This window comes from Rhipicephalus microplus, chromosome 3 (genome assembly GCF_043290135.1).
Source record: "Rhipicephalus microplus isolate Deutch F79 chromosome 3, USDA_Rmic, whole genome shotgun sequence".
Lineage (NCBI taxonomy): Eukaryota > Metazoa > Arthropoda > Arachnida > Ixodida > Ixodidae > Rhipicephalus > Rhipicephalus microplus.
The window spans coordinates 41,130,160-41,147,200 of record NC_134702.1 but is presented as its reverse complement, the minus strand read 5'-3'; the positions used below and the strand labels follow the sequence as shown (position 1 = coordinate 41,147,200).

Genomic DNA, 17,041 nt, shown 5'->3' with positions numbered 1-17,041 from the left:
GCCTCCGCTAGAGAGGCTAGCGCTGCGATTGTTGTGACGTCACAGATAGGATGCGTGCACTCACCTTGCTTGCATTGTCCCCCGTGGCGGCACTTGCATCATCCTCCATGGCTGCACCGGTTCTTGGTCGCGATTTTACGATGCAAATTAGACACGAGAGTGACACCGGGGGCATCGATTAGTAGTTTGCTGGCCCGTATTATCAGGTCTTATCGCTTCTTTAAGCACTGAGCTTCGAAACAAAGGGAAGCACGCACGATGTCCACAGCGAATGCGCAGGAAATGTGGTGTTCTAGCAGACAAGAGAACCCAGTATCCTATGAGTGACGTCATCACGTATATGGCGCCACGGTATGTCCTCGAGGCCAATAGTGCTGAAAGTTTGTCCTACTGTTACTATTTTTTTTTAGTAAGCTTCAAATTTGAGGCGAATTTTATTGGAGATTAAGTCACCGATACTCGTCCCTGTAGGGTATTTCATCAGAAACAACTTGCTTTTTATTTATAGTTAACCTGCGCGGGTTTCCTCCTCAATTCTAAAGAGTGCGTGCGCGCCGCTCCTCTAGTCCGGCCGTGGACGTGGTTTTACCTATTACTGCGACGATGAGGACTACTGCTGCTGCTGCTGCTGCTACTACTACTACTACTACTACTACTACTACTACTACTACTACTACTACTACTACTACTACTACTACTACTACTACTACATACATACATCGTGGACGCACGACCCACGCCATAAAGAGCTTCGCCCCTAACAGTTGTTAGTGATTTAGAGTACTTAGTACTATACTATGGGGCTGGACAACAGAAAGCCGTCCGTCCCGTGCGCCTCACATTCCATGAGGCCGTCATAATTATTGATTGATATGTGGGGTTTAACGTCCCAAAACCACCATATGATTATGAGAGACGCCGTAGTGGAGGGCTCCGGAAATTTCGACCACCTGGGGTTCTTTAACGTGCACCCAAATCTGAGCACACGGGCCTACAACATTTCCGCCTCCATCGGAAATGCAGCCGCCGCAGCCGGGATTCGATCTCGCGACCTGCGGGTCAGCAGCCGAGTACCTTAGCTACTAGACCACCGCGGTGGGGCAGGCCGTCATAATTAAACTTAATAAGCCGTGTCTACAAAAAATGACGCCTAAATACGACACAGTGGCGATGTGTGTATAAAAAGGTGGTGAACAATTTTGAGTACTTCGTACGCTACTATTGGAGAGCATAAAGCCGTCTCAGATGAAAAAAAAATGCTCCCGGAATGCTGTGTGTTTATAAAAAGTGGTTAACGATTTAGAGTACTCAGTACTCTACCATGGGAGAGCTGAAAGCCGTCCCAAAGGCTCTGCTGGGTGTGTGTTTAAAAAAAGTGGGTAACGATTTGGAGTTCTAGTTATTATGCTATGGGAGAGCTTAAAGCCATCCCGTGGCTACGCATGAGGCATTCGAGAAGAATGTTTAAGGTAATTTTATTTCTGAAAAAAAATCATACATGCACAGAAGACATTTATGTGTTACATTGTTCGTTCTCAAGACATTGCTAATATATCTTAATATACATTCAAATGCACAACAGGAATTCTTTGTAGCTGTAAAAAGAAATTCTAACTTGCATAAAGAAAACTATGCTGAGGGGTACGTACAATTCATCAAAAGGAACAAAAACATTTAAAAATGCGTATAAGAATAAATGAATACCTATACAATACTAAATGCAGCTTCAGTGAAATCGCAAACACTAGCCTACCTTCTCAGTAATGGAGGCAAGGCATGGACACTTTGTTCTTTCTGAGATGAATAAATCATGTTGACCCCGCAGGAGGAAAGCTTCCTCCCCCGGAATGAATAACTGTTCGTTTGGATGTGTTAACATCATGGGTCTCAAGCGATGTAGCAGAGGAAACATCGCCCTCTGAGGGCGTCCCCGCAGGCATGCCAGTCCCCTACGCTTGCACAATACAAAAGCACCAGTACACATTATCAACCCAACAAAAATGTCTCTGTGCCGCGACTGCTCTTGCATGCTGACTTGCCGGTCAACGAACGCCAGAAAGTGTTTGTGTTTAGAAAAAATTTATTGCCACAAACGTCAATAACACTCAACAGAACATTTCCGTCTTAGACATACTCTAACGATGATGACAAGACAGACGTCATTTACATGAACATGGATATGAGATGACGTTGAAAGAACATGTACATTCTATGGTTCACACAATGTGTTTAGAAAAAAAAATGTTCAACTGTTGCACAGAGAGAGCGATAGTTTACGTTAAACGTACACACAACTGGCGCCGGCAAACGTGTAAAAATGTGGCTGTAAAAAATGCGCGAGTCACACTGATGTTTGTACGCACCGTTTTCCAATAGTTTACGCTACCTTGATCGCTCGCTTGCCATTTTCTAGCCGTTCGTGATACGGCAATACGATCTTTTATCCTAGCCACGCCAATACTATTTTTATCAAAGACACTTGTCCTTTTGCGTGGCCACATTTCATTTCAGGTTTCGGACCTAAAACCTGCGACACAGACGCGCGTGTGTGTACGAGAAAGTGAACTATCCCGAACACTCCAGAAGTTCGCGACGCCACGAAAACGAGTAAGCGCTGTTGCACGGAACACTTACGAAATTTCTTAGCGGGAGGGACGACGATGGCTGTGGGTGGAGTTGAAATCATCTGCTGAGGTTGTTATACAGACTGTGGTCGAATTGGCGGTTGAGTTTTGGGGCGCCATACTGGGATGTTAACCTTGACCGTTTTGTATCTTCAACAACTAAAGAAACGGTGTTATACGGTGGACGTATGCTCGCGGAAACGGTTGGGTTTGTGCGTTAGACGCTTCCTGACTCTGTGAATTCGCGTCACGAGGTACAAAAGTAAAAAAAAAAACGTTCTTTTAAAGGTCCTATAAACCACACCGAGTTCTAGGCGACAGAGTGATTTCTGTCTCGCCTAGGCGAAATGAAGTGTAGCGAAGCTTCGCTACACTTCCTAGAAGTGCTGTCTTCTCTTCTCTTTATAATTCTTTTCCCAGAAAACCCATGAAAGCCCCGCCGCGGCGTTCTACTGGTTAAGGTACTCAGCCGCTGACCCGCAGGTCGCGGGATCTAATTTCGGCTGCGGCGGCTGCATTTTCGACGGAGGCTAAAATGCTGTAGGCCCGTGTGCTGAGATTTGGGTGCACGTTAAAGAACCCCAGGTGGTCTAAATTTCCGGAGCCCTCCACTACGGCGTCTCTCATAATCATATGGTGGTTTTGGGACGTTAAACCCCACGTGTCGATCAAGAAAACGCGCGAAATGTCGCGCTAAGCATTGAGCCAGTCAGTATTTTGCGCTTTTCGACGTACCTTCTCATCTCTCTGCAACCTCTTTTCTCCCCTTTATCCCTTCCCCAGTGCAGGGTAGCAAACCGGATGTGCGTCTGGTTAACCTCCCTGCCTTTCCTTGCATCTTTATCTCTCTCTCTCTCTCGACGACACGCTGCTCTCTCTGCTTGGGCAGTCGTAGGCACTGCGCCGTGCTCCCGACCGGGTTGCAGAAATTAGGTGCCTTTTCTCATCTTCTAACCACTACCACCACCAGTCGTAAATGCGGAAAACGCCGTGAAATCCGATTGTCGCGCACCATAGTCACGCGAGACAAGGCCTAGCGGTCACGCGGCTGCATGGCAAAAACAAGGTGGGCTACTGTTCACGACAGATACATCTTGTATACTGACCAATCGCGAGCTTATTTCATACTGACGTCACGTGAACGAGCAGGAGCTGGCGTCGCGAATCGTATACAGCGAGGACCGGGAACGCCGGGAGAGAACAGCGTGCTCGTTCTTCGTATTTTCAGAGGTTCAGTTTTGTAGGGTCCCCTTAACAGGCCAAGTTGGCACGCGTACATCTATAGGCGGAATGGTCTACAGATGTGAAACAGTCGGCTGTTCTATCGAAGACAAGTATCGCGCCAATGGCCCACCTTGTCGCGAACCGTCGGAGCTCGTTGGCGCTGGCCAGCCATCGTCGCCGAAAGCTGACCTCGCGCCCCGCCTGTCGTCTGACGAGAGGCGGCAGCTGATCGACGTTCAGTAGAGGCGTGCCTTCCATGGTTGGGCTGCAGACCGTGTAAATAAAAGGAACAAGCGCGGTGAGTGGCGTTACTACGACGACAATGACGATGATGATGGCGCTAATTTCCCAAAGTGGTTCATACCCACCACTACGGCTCCAGTCGATGCGCCAACGGTAAAGATCACTTATTTCAAGTGTGATACAGCACAAGAGAGCACATGGAGCGAACGAACGAACGAAGACGAGCGTTAATCACTTTTTAGTCTCTTTTTATTGTATTTTCTTCGCTTGCGTTGTGCCACATTTTAAATGGAATATCAACTAGCCCGTACTCAGTAACCAAGACTGGTACGTTTATGTTATGATACACTATCTATCTATCTATCTATCTATCTATCTATCTATCTATCTATCTATCTATCTATCTATCTATCTATCTATCTATCTATCTATCTATCTATCTATCTATCTATCTATCTATCTATCTATCACGTTTTGTTATCTTACGTTGTGAAACCTGACCTTGGAACTGTTCGTAGCAGAAATTTTCAGCCAATTCTGATGCCTGACATATCATAAGGCGGCTGGCCAATGGCAAAGCAAATTTTCGGCCCCATATTCTTTTCGTTTTATGCTCAGATTTTACGTGGCGGAATGGTCACAATGGGGGCTCCAGGTTAGATGATGCAATAACTGATTACGGGCGAACACTGGCACCGAGCACGCGATGAAAACCGATCGAACGCAGCCGTAGTAATTCGTTCCAGCTGACCCACAGTCCCCAGCAAAAGACGGCTATAACATCCCGCGATTCGCTGAACGAGGACAACAATATAGGGAAAAATTGTAAATGGTAGACGTAGGCTCCAGTGACTAAGCTGAGATTGGAAGATAGATGTATCGATGCAATATATATAATCAGCATGCTAACGGGAGTCTGCAACAGGAAATCAATTGTGAACCCCAACACTGTCATATGGCGCCATCAATTGACTGATCACTCATCTTTTTTTTTCTTTCACTGTTTTTAATAATGCTGACATCTGGTAGCCTTCTCAACCTTCAAGAACTAGCCGTGAAACTATAGATTCTTTGCAAACCGGGGAGTCATGAGCTCTTGCCAGACAGGTGGATTCGTAGTTGGTGCCTTTATTGGTATACGAGAACATTTGTGAAGGTCAACGAAGACCAATTCGATGGCATCATTCTGCCCACTCAATGAAACGACCCAAAAGACGCATAGGAAAGGAACGAACTAGAATGGCAGGTGCACGAAACGAGCGTGCGCCCACGCGAAATAACGAACGCAACAGAGTTCGTTATCAAATGGACACAAGAGTTGAGAACACGACAAGACTAATGCGTCTTGTGTCCACGTGCTGCACTGCCTAGTGGCTGTTATGGATAACTACAAACTAGATGAAGTCTATGTCGTTCTCGCACTTTCAACCTATATGGTGTCCAGGGACTGTCCCCAGCCATCGTATCTGGGTGTCATTAACCTCGGTTTCTGGCGTCACAATTCTTCGTACCTTCATCGTTGTTATTCCTAACCATGCTGAGCCGCACGTCTTGGTCACTGGTCACACTGGTCTATTCTCGGTTCAAAATTTCCGGAGCCCTCCACTACGGCGTCTCTCATAATCATATAGTGGCGTTGGGACGTTAAACCCCACATTTTTTCCTCTTTTTTCCCCTTTTTTCTTTTTTCCACTTGCCATAAGGGAATGGAACTGTTTGGATTCCTCCATAACTAGTGCGAAATCGGTATCCGACTTTGCACTAAAATTAGAAAATATGTTCTCTTAATGCGGCAATACTCGCATTACCAGAAGCATTGCGCCACCAGTGAAAGCGTATTAGTGGAGTGTACAAGTGTTAACTGGAGTGTTTGGAAGTTTGCTATTTGTTTGCCTGTGTACCACTGCACTTCATGCAAAATTTCTCTTCTTTTTGGTGATGGTTTCTTTGACTTTGCAGATGTAAACAATTTGTATATTTTTCGCTCTTATACTTTGTGATGACTGTCATTTCACTACATTCCTGTTTCTGTTTTCTGCGCTGTTAATGTACCACCTGCATGTACAATCTGTACGCCCACCTGCTATGGTCTCGGAATGAGACTGGCAGTATTGAAAATAAATAAATAAATATAATATCAATCAATCTATTCTCGGTGTATGGAGTCATCGAGTGGGCAAAAAGCAAGCAAGTACGAACACAGAACTGGTGAACTCCCGAACCTTTCGTAATACCACGCTGCGCTACAAGAAAAACCTGGCCTTTGTGATAAAGAGTCGCCGTGTGTTATTCTGTTTCTAATACGGTGATTCGGCCCACTTGCCTTTGGCGGGCATCACAACGCTCCCGCCCACGAAACTGCGGCTCTTCGATGCACATGACTGCTCTCGAATTAGACGCCATAACACTCGTTACATACCTCCCTGCACTGAGGTACGTCTATCTGTACCTTTCGCTGCTGTCGAGTTTATAATCGAGACCACAGGACGAAGAACCAAGTGGAAGACGACGAGCGGTAAGCAGTGTTCGTTCCTCACCGTGGTCATCGTATTTGCGTATAGCCACTGCAGAATAACAGGAACGCGAAACCACTAGTTTACTATACTCGGCTCGTATAGCACGTCGTGCTCGTCCTCTTCGGGTGTATCTGTGTATGCTATACCTCCTCGGCACCCTCCTTGATGGCTGAGCCCGACGCACTACTCCTAATGACAAGGAATAGGAGATGTTCTGCGTCTTATCGGGTGAGAGTGAGGCAGCGCTCGCAGCGTGGAGGACCGTACGAGCCGCGAACAATAAACTGCACTACACGCCAGCGTGTATAGCTGGTGCACGGGGAGAGCTGTAGCGTAAGATGGACACGCAGTGTAATAAGTATACCGCCCGCATAAACGACGAATGAAACACCGAATCAACGACCACTTTGCGATACGCCTCGTAACGGTATTATACTTTCTACAGACTCGCTCCACCCGCATAAGTGGTCTCGCGTGCGCTGTGTTCTTTGGTGTCGACGACGTTTGTAGGTGTACATAATGCTTGTGATCACAAGGCAGGCAGGCCGGGCACGCTTGATTGATGCGATTCTTGCGTCGATTGCGACAGGTTTTGCCATGTATACCTCCCCCTGATGTGTGGGCACTGCACCCGCGGGTCAGGGTTCTCCGTGCTTACACCGTAAGCCAACGCCTCTGCGAGAGACGCATCACTTAGGTCTAACTCGGTCCACATTTGCTGCGCCCCCTATACCGCGACGCGCCCGAGGATCAAGGTCCCCTCATTTGCGTACCGCGAGCGCGCTGCGAAGTGGATCAACGAGGGTATCTGCTTCGAGGGGGCTCTCAGTTGTGTAACGAGAGCTGCGTTTACGTACGCTCCCCTGCATGGTGTGTACTTAAAGTGCAAGTGGTGGGTCTTCGGATGCCACCTGGTGCGTAGGGGAGAGATCGCTCTGCTGTATCGAGTGTGTCGTATGCGGCAAGGTCAACGACCGCAAATTGCGTTTAAAAATAGAGTTTGCGGCATTCAGTCACTTGTGCGACTGCACAGACCTTCATTAAAACGCGAGTAATCTGGTTATTTACGGCCGGTAGAAAGTAGACTATCGCATTGGGATGGTTAGTCCACCATTATGTTTTTTTTTCCTGATGGTGCAATAACTTATATATTTCATTTTTCTGGCACCTAGGAAGGCTGCTCATTTGTAAGCGAGCATCAGGAATGAACACTTAGCTTTTTTTTTACATTTATACTGTAAACCTGCAACTGATTGAATTCAAAGCCTCAAGGGCGAAGATGGAGACGGCGGGAGGTCAACGGCCCCATTTTTCTTTTTCTTTTTTTTATTATACTTGAAACGTTTGGTGGCGGTGCATATAGACATGAAACAAGCCTCGATGCGGTGGTCTAGTGGCTAAGGCACTCGGCTGCTGACCCGCAGGTCGCGAAATCGAATCCCTGCGGTGGCAGGTGCATTTCCAATAGAGGCGAAAATGCTGTAGATCCGTGTGCTCCGATTTGGGTGCACGTTAAAGAACCCCAAGTGGTCGAAATTTCCAGAGCCCTCCACTACGGCGTTTCTCATAATCATAAGGTAGTTTTCGGCCGTTAAACCCACATACCAATTAGACATGAAACATTGTTTTCCCGTATTTCTTGTCAATAAATAAATAAATAAATAAATAAATAAATAAATAAATAAATGTACGGATCTTTGCAGTGGACTTTGACGTTTTCTGAGCAAGCCGGGTTGGAATAAAGAAAAGAAGTACATTTAATGAGATTTGTGCGATTGTTACAGAGCTCGGGCTCTCAATATTAAACCAGGATACCTCCTTTGATGCACACACACAGACACAGACTGTGTTTGTTTGTGTTTGTTTCAAAATCTTGTCACCTGCATTTAGTGATGAAAAATTAATTGGTTATGTACTATATAGGCAAAATAAAGCGCTTCACCTGAGCAATTACTCAACCTGAGAATTGTAGTAAAAATTAGCAGTCCTAAAATAGCCTAATTAGATATTGATAGCCTAAACTCTTTGACCTGTGACATGTAAAACATGCCAAAAGCTTCGGACTTTAAAACCTTACATTGCAAATGTGTCATTTATTTTTTCGCTCATTCATTGACAGACTATAATGAATGAAGTGAATACAAACATCTAAATGATGATTGCAATATCAGGCACTGTCTCAATTTCTGACTTTACTACTCCAGTAGTTATCACTTCAGTGACCCGTTACTGACAAACACGACGTACAAACGCATCTACATATCACCATAAAGTGGCCGGAGATACTGAACAATTAATATATTCAATCGCAGTCGATTTTTCATACGGACATGCACGAACACCCTTCGACAGCCTTTGTCAGACAAAAAGCTATGTAGATTTTCCCAAATTCGAGATGATGCGATCACTTCTGCTTCACTTACCAACGTCGCGCAAATGTTTTCACTAATGTTGACCTGAAGAGAGCATTGCAGCATTTGTAGCACTGTCAGCTCACCCGCCATGGTTGTCTTGTGGCTATGATGTTCGATCGCTGGGCCGAATGCCACGGAATTGAATCCCGGCCATGGTGGCTGCATTTTCGAGAGAAAACTATTTACTAGAGGGTCGTCCACGTAGAATTAGGTGCACGTTAAGTAAAAACCAGACGGTCCACATTGGCTGAGCCCTCCATTACAGCGTACCTCGTTAATCAGCAGAAGTTTGGGAACGTGAAATTTCAACACTGACGGCTCATAGTATACGATAACAGAAACTATTACATCGTCGAAGCGTTCCCACATTGGCGCCGAGCGAGTGTCATGCGAGGAATGACCGCACTGCTTCCAAGACCATCCCGTGTGCGGGATGTCTTATATATGCTCCCGTCTATACTGCCATATACATTGTACGAAATGGCCACCTATTATATATAGTCTCCTTCTCACTATCTTTACGATGCAGACAGTATACGTACCGCATCACAATCGACACTTCTTTATTTCATTTAAAAACTCATTAAAAGAGTACCTGTTAAATAGTTGATCTATCTTCTTTGTGTTGTTTCATGCTGTATTGTTTGTTTTTTTATTCCATGCCTTTTCGTTTTCATTCTGCTTTGTATATTTTTGTTTCTGCGATTCTAACAGCTGCTTGTGCTTTTATTATTTGTAATCATCACTGAGGGTCCCGTTGCAGTCGTGTACTTTGGAACCCTCGTCTGTATATTTTATTCCCTGTAACATCCTTTTATGACATGATAATAAACTGATTGATTGATTGATTGATTGATTGATTGATTGATTGATTGATTGATTGATTGACACAACTGAGCCGTTGCGCCCACATCTGCTCCGGTCGTACACCGCGGCAATCAAATAGCAGCTGAACTCTTCCAGAGAGCGAAGAATACGGTCCGTACAAGAACGCTCTTCGGTCCGATGCCCCTCATAATAGAAAATGCAGGTAGCTTGGGTACAGATGTGCCGACAGCAAATACGAGCTGCATCATGTGAGAAGGAAGTAGACGCTGCTCGTTCTTTGTGGTCGCACTCTGTAGTGAAGTAAGCGTCTACAAGCATTGCAAGCACGTTCTTAGACCGTTCTATCACAAGTCCCGCGTAATGAAAGAGTTCGACGAAAGTTCGACGTCTACGTGGTCAGGCATGGCATTATATGGTTTAGCGAATCAGGGCCACCGAACAAGTCGTCTAATCGGTCGTCGTTTAGGAACGGCGATCACACTCCTTTGTTCACCGAGGAAAACAGGCATTGTGGCCTATAATGTAGGCAGGCTTTGGTAAGGACCCCACTGGCCGTAGTAAAAATTTCAGCATGTCTCCCTGCCAGAGTTGCCGCTATACAGTGCGCCAAAATAGGACATTCCAGTTCGTTAGAGAGATTCGATCATCGCCCTGAGTCGGAGGAAAGGGGGCGGAACTCCCGCAGAGCCTATCCGCAGTACAGAAGGCGTTGAAAGCGTTTTTCTAGACAACTGGTCTTGAACTGTTAAACAATACCACTAACTACTTCCTTTTCTTCTTTATCTTCTTTTTTTGCGTAGAAGTTTTCATCTCTCTTTCACTCCTCTTTACTCCTTTTCTCCAACAACACAGCGTATAGCCAGCTGGTCTAAGATTGGGCAAACCTACCAGTCTATTTGTCCATTTCTTGCGTTCTTCCTTCCTTCATGCTCGGCATTCTTTCACGAAAGGTGCTGGCGCCCAATGGCAGATATCATTTTATCAACAAATAGACCTCTGGACAGGCCACTGATACTGACAGAGAGAACAACCTTAAAACCTCGGGATTCGCCGAAGGTCTGCTCCGTTTAATTATGAAAGAAAGCACACATCACGAAACCTTCTTCGAACCACGTCGAAGCTCCAAGCATTTTTTCCTCCCCTACATCCATCGCGAACGCATAAAATATAATTACTCTATAACGTTCATTGAGTGAGCGCGCGTGCTGCAGAAAAAGAAAAATAGCCCATGTACTTTTATTTTGGTTTGATTGCACTGCACATTCGTATATGCGTAGTAGGCCCCGCATGTCAAGCGTTGCAAAGAATTCAGGGATGTGCAGGACGTGGCAGCACCTAGCGTAGCCTGTAGTGGCTTCATTCGGCTATAAATCGGCCGCTTCCTCGGTTTCAAAAGCGTCGTATTGTACTTATTACACGTAGTTCTTGATGAAGTATGGTTATTTCGCGAGGGCATCGCAGTTTGTTGGAGCTATGCTAGCAATAATATCTCGGTTAACTCTTTCTTTTCTCTTCTTCTTAACTGGGTGGTCAATCTGTCACGTCCGCGCTATTTCGGGGCTGTACGGTCACGCTCTGCTGACGCCAGACGCCCTGTAACTGCGTTGCTGGGCAGTCTCTTGCGGCCGCATCTGTCTCGCGTTCTCGGTATCTCTGGGAACCAATTAAACTATCCCGAAAGTACCTGTTGGTAGCAGGCTCTCCACCAAGACCAGTTGTTCGCTGAATACGCGTACGAAGCTAGTTCCAGCGAAATATACATGTATGGGTGCAAGCGAAACGATGGCAAACGTAGATTGAAAGAAAGAAAGAATTGAAAAGAAAGAAAGAAAGAAAGAAAGAAAGAAAGAAAGAAAGAAAGAAAGAAAGAAAGAAAGAAAGAAAGAAAGAAAGAAAGAAAGAAAGAAAGAAAGAAAGAAAGAAAGAAAGAAAGAAAGAAAGAAAGAAAGATCATCTTGTCGAACGAAAGCAGTTGCACGGTTTGCTCCCTCTTTTAGAAATGAATTGGTTTGCGCCGCAAACAGAAAGGCAGGGCCACGAAGGAACGTGACTGCTGTGTTTTGCCTCACAATAAAGTGAGTAACTGCTAGGGGGGTTAACTGGAACACAAGTGTGCGGGGCAGGACTGAGGGGCCTCTTTCTCAAACCGTGCGTAGACGAATGTGCGTAGAAGGTGGTTTTGGACCAGTACAGGCAACTGCTGCATATGGCTTTAACTCTAGAAGGAGTCCGCTGGAGGGATTGAAAATTATTTCCAGATAATACGTGTTCACTTCCGTATGTTGGCTTGTGCGAAAGTCCAACAGCGTTTCGGTATAAACAGAGAAAGTGGAACAGCGGCGAAATTTTGCTGCGATTGAGTCTCATAATTCTGACTCCAAGAACTAATGATATAGTTTTGGAAGTCGCTCGCCATGAAAATGTCTCCCCTGCAAACACACCGAAGTCAAAGTCAATTCAAAAAGCTTGCAACTTGTGCCAAAACTGATTGGTCAAGAATTAGTTATATGTTAGCCCTGATTTGTCGGGAGATTGTAGTTTCTCATCCAGAAATATGAATCTCGTGCAGTACAGTGGTACTCCTAGCTATTCGTGTTACTGTAGGATTGTGTTTCGATCGCCACCAACGGCAGTAGCGAACACGAAAGTTAAACTATAGAACAAATCATGCGAAGTTCCAGTAGGGAGCATGTTCAGTGATAAGCGCAGACGGCCGCTGTGTGCTGGCAGTGTTGTGTTTCTGGGCTGAATATCGAAAGTGTGTGGTATGCTATGAGGGATTTTACGCATCCTGCTGCCCGTATACCTTGAGCCTGCTGCTTTCACCAACAATCCCTTTTTGCACTCCGCCATCGTAACACTGTTCTATAACTGTTTTCCCGGCCACTTTATATTTAATTCAACACACACAGATGGTATCAGAATAGTGAGACTGATATTCAACAAGTTCTTCGTGAAAAAAAAACCAGGAGACCACGACACGAAATAGTATAAAATGCGCGTGCCTGTCGGCCCTGAACACGTTTTGCGAATGCACATAGAACAACAATAGAAATGCTAAAATCTGAGGTATCAACCAATACTAGTGCCAATTTGTGCAAATGGCAGCTAATGTTGTAGGCTAGTGCCGGGCAAGATCCTGATTGTAGGGAGTCATAGGAAACAAAAAAACCACAACAGCTTCCAGATATCAATAAGTATGATAAAATTAGGAATAACAACAATGAATAACGACTACCAAAATGGTAGATATATTTTTCGTTTTGATGTTCGAGAACGGCATTGGTTCAGAGAAGAAAAGGCAAGAAAACCGCAAATAAACACAGAAAATTAATGTTCTGCGAATGCTCTGAGCGCGTCCCGCAGGATCTGAATAAAGTTGTTCCAACGAACCAACCAACCAACCAACCAACGAACCAACCAACCAACCAACCGGAGCTCGCCGATAGAAAGACAGCTTCATTATTTCTCTTACCGGCGCACCTGCACCAGATCACTTGGCCCACTTGACACGTGAACATTATTAGCTCGACAGACAGTTTCAACAAACCTTTTCGGTGCCTCTTCCTGACCGAGGCCATTGCTGAGACATCCGCAGCCTGAAAAACTGCAATGTCTTGTCATCAACTTTAATTGCGCCTGCTGGAGTCCCCATTAACCTCACACTTGACTCGCGATTTCAAGATCCTGGCAAATTAACACAAAGAAACAATTTGCATGCGTCAGTGTGGAGCCTGATAGCGGCAAAAACAAAACGTTCAATGCCGCGACTCATTTAAGGCAGTCGCGACATTTTCGCAATGTCACGTGAGATTTCAGCTATACGCCCAGACATTATAACGCACGACACGTTTGTCTAATCTCACCTACATGTTCGGACATGATCTTTCAGCGTCTTTGGCTGTCGTTTTTTTTTTTTTTTTTTTGTGGGGGCGGCTCACGGGCGGAAACTTGTTTACGCGATGCTTCAAGTCGTTCGCGGCGGGACGACGAACCAAGACCGCGCGAGGACAGTTGACGGCACGGTGACCTCGACCTTGCTGCATTCTTTTGTCTCAAGTCGCCCCGCCGCCTCCCTGTGCTTCTCGGAAATCCGTCGCAGACGCGGGCAGGAAGAAGAATAAAAGCAGAGGTTGTCGACGTCGGGGGGTTTTTACCGCAGGGCGTGCCTTTGTTCTCGCCAGGCACGCCCGCCGCGTGGCGTCGTGTGGTCGGGCGTCTTTCGTCTCCTTCGAGCGGTCGTCCTCCCCTTTTTGTGCTCTGCGAACTGTGCTGATGGATACTGCTCTGACGAGCGTGATATCTGCAGGAAGGATGCCGGAGAGGGAGACGAATCCGTAGCTCTCATAGAAGCAGCGTATAAAAGTCGGGCGTCAGCGGCGTTCTTCAAAGTGATTGAAGAGCAGCAGCGAGGCATCTGCTTGTATGGACATGCCAAGAAAAAAAAGAAAGCTGCGAAGTTGATGAGATTAAAAGGCGGGGCTGTGAAAGAGTGCAGTGTTTCGGAAGCGTCTCTCGGTATGCCCTGGGGGTGTTCGCGCGTGCGTTGTCCTATCCCACCCTGCGGGGTAGCTGTAAAATTAGCTAGTAAAGGTTAAGGAGTCATCCGAATCTGGGAGTAGTGGCCGGGCTTGTAGGTCTTACGAAGCTGATGGCGGTTGAAGGGAGCAGTCGTGACACGAGAGGCTTAAGAAAAAGGTGACTGCCTGGTCGTTGAGTGTCGTGAACGATCGATTTTCTGTCAACTTGAATCACGGTTGTCCGAAGCAATGCCAATGCTGTTCAACAGACATAGTATGACTCTAGGAATGGAGATGTGTAATACTCACTCGGTTCCATTCGGTTTATTGGGCGAGTGCGTGTGCTCCCCCGAGTGTGCTCGTGATTGTGTGTACCTTCTTTTGTCTCTTTTCTCCCCTTCATCCCTTCCCCAGTGCCTGCCTTTCCTTGCGTCTTTATCTCTCTCTTGGTGATTCATGATGGATGCAAATACGAGCGCGATACGTAGACAGGGACAGGAAAGGCGAGCGCTTACACTACCAATTGAAAGTTTAATAGGAAAGCCGTGAAATATGTACTGACAGAATAAACATTTCGTAAGCACATACGATAAAACCACATCGCAAACAATCATAACAAAACCGATAAAATATATTCTATATCAACCCCATCTTACCAACGCCCACTTTGCATTAAAGCGATTCCTTAACGCCTATGACATATCTGCCTCTGTCCAAGAACGCAATATCCTTATTAGCGGACAGAGCTATTAACGGCTTACGTATAACGCTCGCAGCGGCAACGATGGTTTTCTGGCCCAACGTGTCAGTAAATTTGGCTGTGAAGTACACTTTGACAGCACAGTCATGGTTAATAAACACAAAGATGAGCGCACAAGGATTATCATTCAAGCTGAAAACGTGGCGCGTTAATACTTGGCTTGCGTGAGCAAACCGTCAATAGCTCTGCCGATAAGCAGCTTGCGTTTTTGAACGCAAGGTGGGCGTTGGTATATAAAGTGGGGCTGATATACATTCACACTTCATCGGTTTTCTCATGTTGGTTTGCAATTTGGTCTTGTCGTATGTGCTTACGAAATGTTTTATGTGCCAGTATATATTTCACAGCTTTCTGATTAAACTTTCAGTTGGTAGAAAGTGCTTGTCCGTGTCTTTCCTGTTCCTGTCTACGTATCGCGCTCGTATTTCGAATCCATGCGGTTGTTTTTAGCAGTTGGGGCATAACTATTGGTTGTAGAATTGCTTGGTCGCATATACTAAACAGTGAATCGAATTTTGAGCCACGTAGGACTTTCTCTTTCTCTCTTGCCTGATGTTGTAACAGGTGTATTAAGTTAAACTTTCCAAGAATAACGTTACAGCTGTCGCTACAATAATAGTGAAAATTTATACCACCAAAAAACTTGAGTTAGTGCTGTGCGTCAAGAAGATTAATAAATTGTATTTGAGACGAGTTAGGTCGGGAGACCACATACCCGAGGCATAGCAGGCTGGATGAATGGAAGCTCTTCTATATAACGATGATATGTGAAGTTTAACGTCCCAAAACCCTATATGATTATGAGAGACGCCGTAGTGGAAGGCTCCGGAAATTTCGACCACATGGGGTTCTTTAACGTGCACCCAAACTTGAGCACACGGGCCTGCAGCATTTTTGCCTCCATCGAAAATGCAGCCGCCGCAGCCGCGATTTGATCCCTCGACCTGCGGTTCAGCTGCCGAGTACCTTAGCCACTAGGCCATCACGGCCGGGCTCTCCTATATAACGAAAGTGTTTTTGACTACGAAAGTTATTAGTAAACGAAACAATTGTCGCATCTTTCTCAGCTTCTACAGGACGGGGGTCGTTTTCGTAGCGAAGGCGTGCTATTCCATTTGGTTCAAAGCCGATGTCTCTGACGACGAAAGCAACGGCTCCTTTTTTTTTCTCCGCCTACGTCTTGGCACGCATACATGTCTGATGCAGCTGTTTCACACGCGCACGCAACCACAAAGTAGACCGATAGGCGCCTCGCAAGACCACACGGCTTTCTTTTTTTTTTTTTCTTGTGGGGAGATGTACCGCGCGTACGTTTTTGTATGCAAAGCAACGCGGCCCACGCAACACCTTTGCAGGAAGGGGTGCGAACGTTATACGTATACACTGCGAAAACACCTCTCCGAGACTCTCGGCTTTATTGCGAAGAATACACGCGTGGCTTCTGCAATGGGCGTAAACCACAGGGTTACACACTGCCTCCTAGTGCAACTTCCGCCGCGCCGAATGTTTCCGCCGCCGCGTCGTCTATCAGTCATCGCCAACAACCTCACCGGCCGACTTTACGTGGATGGGGCTGGGAAATATACATGAAAAAATAAAGCCGGAAGTCCCGGAAACTCACTTTTTGCACGAACTTGCAGCAGTATTGCCAAGTACTACAATTAATCGCTCCATACTTTCACCATGCGCTTCTTAGAAAGCACGCAATATGAAAAAATAGATTGTAGGAAAAGAAAGGTGGATGGGAGGTAGGAAAGGAACTCTGCCGTATTCACCCTTTATGAGAATAAGATGAATATATTTTTTAATGTCACCAGTTACACACTCGTTGAAATCAAACACACTTTAAACTAAACTAACGTTGCCAATCGTCTTCAAAGGATGAACACGGCGCCACTTTTTATGTAGCCAA

General features: G+C 45.9%; 2 protein-coding genes across 8 annotated transcripts in view; one reads left to right on the top strand and one right to left on the bottom strand.

Annotated features, from left to right (window-relative positions):
* Positions 1 to 17,041, top strand: part of LOC119176002 (uncharacterized) — a 353,641-nt gene that overhangs the window by 143,544 nt on the left and 193,056 nt on the right. The gene's annotated exons all lie outside the window — the stretch shown is intronic.
* LOC119175991 (lactosylceramide 4-alpha-galactosyltransferase) overlaps positions 1 to 17,041 on the bottom strand; it is a 48,906-nt gene that overhangs the window by 10,703 nt on the left and 21,162 nt on the right. For 2 of the 6 annotated variants that reach the window (XM_075889325.1, XM_075889320.1), the window contains exon 2: positions 3,979 to 4,113. The exons of 1 other annotated variant lie outside the window; for it this stretch is intronic. In XM_075889325.1, coding sequence (XP_075745440.1) covers positions 3,979 to 4,113 — 135 coding nt within the window. Of the gene's footprint in view, positions 1 to 64; positions 91 to 3,978; positions 4,114 to 9,030; positions 9,181 to 17,041 lie in introns of those variants that run through there. 3 more of the 6 variants (XM_075889321.1, XM_075889322.1, XM_075889323.1) reach the window with 3 other exon arrangements.